This window comes from Phragmites australis, chromosome 2 (assembly GCF_958298935.1).
Source record: "Phragmites australis chromosome 2, lpPhrAust1.1, whole genome shotgun sequence".
Classification (NCBI taxonomy): Eukaryota; Viridiplantae; Streptophyta; class Magnoliopsida; order Poales; family Poaceae; genus Phragmites; species Phragmites australis.
The window spans coordinates 14,538,357-14,544,679 of NC_084922.1; the positions used below are offsets into that span (position 1 = coordinate 14,538,357).

The 6,323-nt window shown below is 42.9% G+C and overlaps 1 protein-coding gene across 1 annotated transcript; it reads right to left on the reverse strand.

Moving 5' to 3' along the window:
* Positions 1-793: 793 nt before the first annotated feature.
* On the reverse strand, positions 794-5,158 carry LOC133900465 (lipoamide acyltransferase component of branched-chain alpha-keto acid dehydrogenase complex, mitochondrial-like). Its single transcript, XM_062341624.1, has 8 exons — positions 4,933-5,158; positions 4,692-4,844; positions 3,576-3,701; positions 2,985-3,361; positions 2,641-2,888; positions 1,935-2,023; positions 1,265-1,492; positions 794-1,174 (listed from the first exon to the last, which is right to left on the reverse strand). The coding sequence occupies exons 4-8, from the start codon at positions 3,338-3,340 to the stop codon at positions 1,061-1,063; spliced, it is 1,035 nt and encodes a 344-aa protein (XP_062197608.1). The 5' UTR covers positions 3,341-3,361; positions 3,576-3,701; positions 4,692-4,844; positions 4,933-5,158; the 3' UTR covers positions 794-1,060.
* Between the last annotated feature and the right edge of the window lie 1,165 nt (positions 5,159-6,323).

Sequence of the window (6,323 nt, forward strand, 5' to 3'; positions counted from 1 at the left end):
AAGCGTGCCTTTGGATCAAGTGTTTTTGAAAAGGCTGTAGTTCAAGGGTTCAGACAATTTTAGTGGTGAAGCTTCAAATTCGCCACGTCTACACTGTCAAATTCATGGATCTTTTAGTTTTTGCCCCTCTAAATTATAGCTCAAGCTCCGTCACTGGTTGTAGCATCACGTTTTACTCTGTTCATGCATTAAAGATACACATTTGTTGCAATGGTGTTTTAATTTGTTGTGGTAATTGTTTTCTTTTGTTGCAAGAGGTGTTTTATTTATTGCATTGTATTGATTGCACTAGAAGGTCTGCTTGTGTGCACCTCCTCTGTTTCTTGTTGCACTGGCATTAATGGGAAATTATTTTGCTATGCAGGTGGAGAAAGATTGGATGGGAAATTTTCATTTGTTGCAGCAGCCTTGTTCTCTATGTTGCACCAAAGTGTATTTTTGTTGCGTTGGGATTTTGTTCATGTAAAGAGAGGGAACAATCAGATGGATAGCATTTCACTATTTTATAAGATCCTATGGCCAAAGAGCTTCCTGCGGATCGTCCGGACGCTAGCACTATACATTTTTCATGCCTCTGAATCTCTGATAAATTTATCATGGTCCAAGCAGGCCAAGATGTTGGGAAAAGGCTGTGGAATTCTGCAAATAAAACTGTTGTGTCAGTACAGGTGCTAGAACGCATATTCAAACTTAATGTATTACTTCCAGCAAGAACTCTTTTTTGGATGAATGCCAGCAGTAGCTTAAGGGTTTCTGATGCGGTCATGCGGCGCACACCGCTTAGGACTTTCAACAACAATCCCCGCTTTATTATATTAAAGGTGTACAGTCATATTTACAGGATGCGAGTCCACTGTTGGCAGGCGAGAACCCAATTTGATCAATCATTTATATACATGGCTCCAAAAAAAATCATTTGTATACATATACGTACGCGAGTGACTACCTATCAAGCAAAAGGATTTCATAGGTTTACAGTGTGAAGTTGCGATGCCGGAATGCCTGCGTTTCAGCTTATCTTTAAATTTGGGCAATCGCTTGCATCTGGTACCTTACTGGATCATCGCATGTGAAGCAAGAGTAGCTCTGGCTTCTCCACAAGGTTCTTCCACTCGTTGCAGAATCTTGCAACCGTGGCCCCATCAACAACTCGGTGATCGGCTCCAACAGTAACCTGCACACCATAGATTGGGGGATCACAGTAAGTGGAAACCAAGCAATGCAGGCGTAGTGTTGGTGAAAAAGTGTACTGCAATAAGCATACATTGACTATGGATGAAGGGTAAACGTTTTCGTCATCATCAAAGCGTGGAAGTTTCTGAATGCGCCCAAGGGCAATGATGGCAACTTCAGGTAGGTTCAGAAGTGGAGACCCAAACTTGCCACCAATGGCACCTATGTTGCTTAGTGTTATCGTGCCACCTGCAATATCTGCAGCGCTTAGCCTGTTGTGCGATGCCATCTCATGCAACCTTGCCAATTCCTTCGTGATCTGGTGCAATCACAGTCAAGATGATTAGAAATTAGGCAGACGAGCACAAAGCAGCCAGTCTTTACATTTTCTAGTATCCAATGGATCACCTATAAGTTGACAGTACATCAACCTACCTAAGTATCATGTTTACTAGGTTGCATAATTGCACGTTATTATACAGAAGACTAGTCAGCTGAATGTTCTATCCTTTCTAGAGTGTTAAATCAACAATAGGATTCTTCATAGTTTAGAATACAATAATTTTCTTCCAAAAATTGAGGACAAGAATTTAAGGTAATTTCTGAAGAAGAGCAACTTAACTTCAGAAACTATCCAAATTTATCATAGTTCATCATTTGTAGCTTGTGGAAACTTGCAAAGAAATGACAGGGACCCAAAATTGCAGCACAATACGACAAAATTATCATGAATTCAAGGAGAAAGGGCAGTTGGTGCTGACCTCCAATATTGAAAGTGACTGCACTGTCTTGATGTTTGGTACGACTAATCCATGTGCTGTAGCCATGGCTACCCCAATGTTGTGGGATCCTACAAAAATAACCAACCAGTTGTCATGACCTTCAGCACAAAATGATGCCTTGCAGACAGTCGATGACATAACATGTTGAAATATGGTGGATTATGAATGGAAATACACAAATAATTATTCACAATTAAATTCTAATTACATTATGTATTGTCATAAATGTTAAAAGCATCAATCCTTGAAAAAAGGACTAGTGGCCAGTACTCGAGCACACATGTCTGAAGTATTTCTATCAAAAGAATATGATGTTAAGTATGCAAAAAATCGAAGGAACAAGAATCTGCATACTAATTAACTTTCCTATTTTATGTCAAGTGAAAATGGATAAATGATCGCTGGGCTATGAAGATATGCTGCCCATTAAACATTCCTGACCAAAAAAGGTGCTGCGAGGAATTCTTATTGGTGGTAAGTTTGATGATGAGAAGTGCAAGCTTTGAGGAACAGAAGTATTTTACACCGAGTAACAGCGTTTACTGATTGTTATCTTTTGATGTAGTAGTTAAGTGAGTAAATGGGGAATGTAACATAGAACTATAACCTGTTCCACTGTTTTTTCAAATCCTTTCTGCAGACGAAAGGAAATAAGAATGGAATGGAAACCTCAAAGATCACATACCTTTAAGCACAACTTCTTTAGTTTCTTCAATGAAAGAGCTGTTCAACAAAGGGTATTTACTCAGTGCCATAGAAAGAGACTTTATGAGGAATGGAAGGAAGGTGTGCTTGATATTATGATCATTATTCTCGTTTTGAAACAAGGCCTTAAGTTCTACAAGAGAATCACAATTCATTTCCTCCAGATAATGAAAATGTGGAACTTTTGCAGCCAGGCTCATTGATTTCAGCATTGATCTCTGGTATCCCCTGCAGCAAGAAATGGTCAGGTTTGGATTATAGACTGTATGGTGACGGATGAGACAAACTATAACAACGTAGATGCCATGAAACCTTTCATAGTACCTGAGAGGAATTTTCTTATCCTCATAGCAGTGTACATCGAGTAATGATTTCCCTTCCTCCAGTAACTCAACCGGTCCTATATTCTCTTCCGAAACAGATGATTCTTTGCAGAGACCCTTGCTGACAGCATAATTCAACACATCTTCTTTCAAAACCCGACCATCTTTTCCTGTTCCTTGAATATCATTTATGCTGAGCCCACACTGCTTGGCTAGATGCCTAACAGCTGGTGTAGAGAGAGTTCCACTGGGAATGTTGCCTTCACCTGAAGGATGTGTAGAATCCACTCCAAGTGACTTATCAGTGGGCGGAGCTATATCATCATGAGATACAACGTGGCTGTCACCCACAATCATTTTCAGTAAAGTTTCACCAACCTAAAGTACACATTAACTTAGGTAAATTCAGGCAAAAGTAAGTTAACAGAAATATGCTGACTTAGGTAACTTGTGGGGGAAAAAAGTTTCATCGACCTAAGTAGCTCACTATCTCTCGAGTTTGCAAGAACTACAACAGAGCACAGTTGAGTTTTGTAAAACATGACAGCAAGTTTGTTCAAATAAATTAGGGGAAAAGTAATCTCATAGCTACCTTCACTATGTCACCAGGGCCAAAGTGAATCTGATGTACTTTCCCCTTGAAACGACTCGTTATTTCAATAGTTGCTTTGTCACTCTGTACTTCACAGAGGGGCTGGAATTCGTCAACTTGGTCACCCTGTGGAATGAACAACTCAGCGAAGTCAACTCCAGTTACACAGAGATCGTGAGGCAGCAATGCTAAAATTCTAGACGAGTAAACAAAGAAGGCTTGTGAGACAACATAGGCAAGATTAATTAGGATTGGAGATCTCATTCCCAGAATAGTCTTCAGATTGTTCGCAGCAATATCTTTCTATTTGTTCTGGAGTTTCTTTTTATCATATCCATATTTCTTGGTAATAGTTCTTTTGATTACCAATGTTCAAGTAAAATAGATGCAATTTTAGTGAGTCTTCTAATGCAATGACAAAGACCCGCCTCAGAAAAAAGGGAAGCTTACATTTGAATCATGAATAATTTGTCAAAAGGCATAAAACTGAGCGCGCAGAAATATAAAATCAGCTGGAAAGTAACCCACGCTGTACATGACGCAGGGGCCATAGCATAGCTCCTAAAAGCCTATTATTGGAATGACACCAGCTTGTGAATTCCTCTAGAAAACTGCTTGACTATCCTATAGTGTTTAGGTCACGCTTTCACACAACATTACACTAAATCATAAGAGGACAAGTTAAAAGCGTCAGCCTATCTATCACATCAACTGATATTGTGAGGAAAAATCATGCAGTACTGCTATTGAACCTGTGATCGTTCTTAGACCAATTCATAGCGTGTCTTGTTTGGTTACAATCAAAATGTGCACACATTGCACTCAAACAGGAACATTATTTCAAATTTGAGGAATCAAAATTGGCTGTACCAATTTCCTTCCCTGCTAAGAGGAACTAAACTGTTCAACAATGGTCCCATCAACATGCACTAAATTTCAAGAACAGAACAACACGGGAACAAAATCCCTCATTGTGAACAAACGAAATCGTTCCTCGATTTGTACAGGTAGCATAGCTTAAAAGTCCACAGTGATCCGGTCCAATTCCCCCAAGCACAATCATGGGCAACAGCAAGAAGTAGTAACTGCTAAAAATGGGCATGGGCTCGCGCTTACCTCGGTTACGAACCAGCGCAGCAGCTCGCACTCGGCGATGCCTTCCCCAGTCTGCGCCAGTGGCACCTCCACCAGCTCGGCCGCGGTCTCCCCCGCCGGTGCCGCGGAGGCCTCGCTCGCGAAGCATCTCCCCACATCCCCCACGCGCCGCCGCTGCACCCAAGCCCAAACAGAATCAGAACGCGCGCGCAGGGAGGCGTGGGCGCAGACGATAAGGTGCGGGGGACAGTCGCGAGCTTACGTCGCCGAGGAGCCGCGCGGCCGACGCCGAGGACGCGAGCCGGAGTTGGGAGAGGGGGAGTTGCAGGAGCCGACGGAGAGGCCGGGTGGATGATGGAGCCGCGGGTCCCGCCCGCGGTGGCGGAGCCGGCGGCGAGGCGCGTGGGTGTGGGGCGAAGGCGGAGGCGGCGGGGCGCAGACGGGAGCGGGAGGCGAGGTGGTAGATGCGTAGGACGAGACGAGGAGTGCGGGACACTGCAGCCGCCAGCAGCTTCCAACGAAGTGAAGTGGAGTGTGGCTGCTGGATGCAGCTCGTGCGCGCTTCGTGGAAAGCATGGGTCAATTTTTAGGATTGGAATCCTTCCTCACTCTTCCTGCATGGATGAATTTGTTAGGAGGATGAGGAACCAGCGCAGCAGCTTCCCAAGGTTCACCTTTGACCTCAAGAGGATATGCTAGGAGGCACCTGCAACGTTCAACTTTTAGGATTGGAATCCTTCCTCGCTCTTCCTCCATGGATGAATTTGTTGGAATTGATCTCGGCTAACGTATCCTAACTAACGAGACCGAAATATAAGGATTCCCGTATGCGCTATGATCAGAGACGCAACCAACTCTTGGTTGCGGTCCCGAGTCGAGCAGCGTCATATAAATAAAGGGTCCCGACGCCTCTCGATGTGTATGAAAAATCCCGTGAGGTCCCAAACGCCCTAACAAACTCTTCCCGATCCTAAAGGGGCACTGAATCGACTCGAAGATCGTCGCCACTGCAGCAACTAATCAAGAATCGAATGGGTTCTCCAGGCTACGGTACGTGTTCACGCTTCCGCTCTTTGGGTGTTTGATCTTAGGGCTAGCTCTAGTAATGCTTAAGTGAAGTTTTACTTATAACATTTGGTATCAGAGCCTATGTTAGCCATAATCAGACCCCTATTAGACTTAATTATGTTTATTGATGACCAATTAGTCCTGAATGATCATGTCTAAGTATAATTGATGTCAATTAGGTTCGGCTAATGTTAATTAGGGCCTTTTTTATTAAGTTTTAGCACTGTTATTCTCAATTAAGCAAGTTTAGGCCTTGATTGCTTCTGTTTAAAGCTTAAATTATATGAATTAGTCCAAATTAGTCTCGGATTATACACTCATTCATGTTTTAAAGTTATATTTTTCCGATTTGATCATGTTTATGTGCATGCTTGTGTGTTTTGGAGCCTTGTTTGGGGCAAATAGATATGTTTTGAGCTCGGGTAGCATTAAGAAGGAGGGGATTGGGGAAACTCTAACACACATCCTAATGTACATCCCCATTCCCCCCAAATTCGACTCAAAATCCCCAAATCCGAGACTCAAAATCCCCAAATCCGAACCCTAAATCCCCTAATCGGCCCCCCATTCTCCGGTCAATCACTA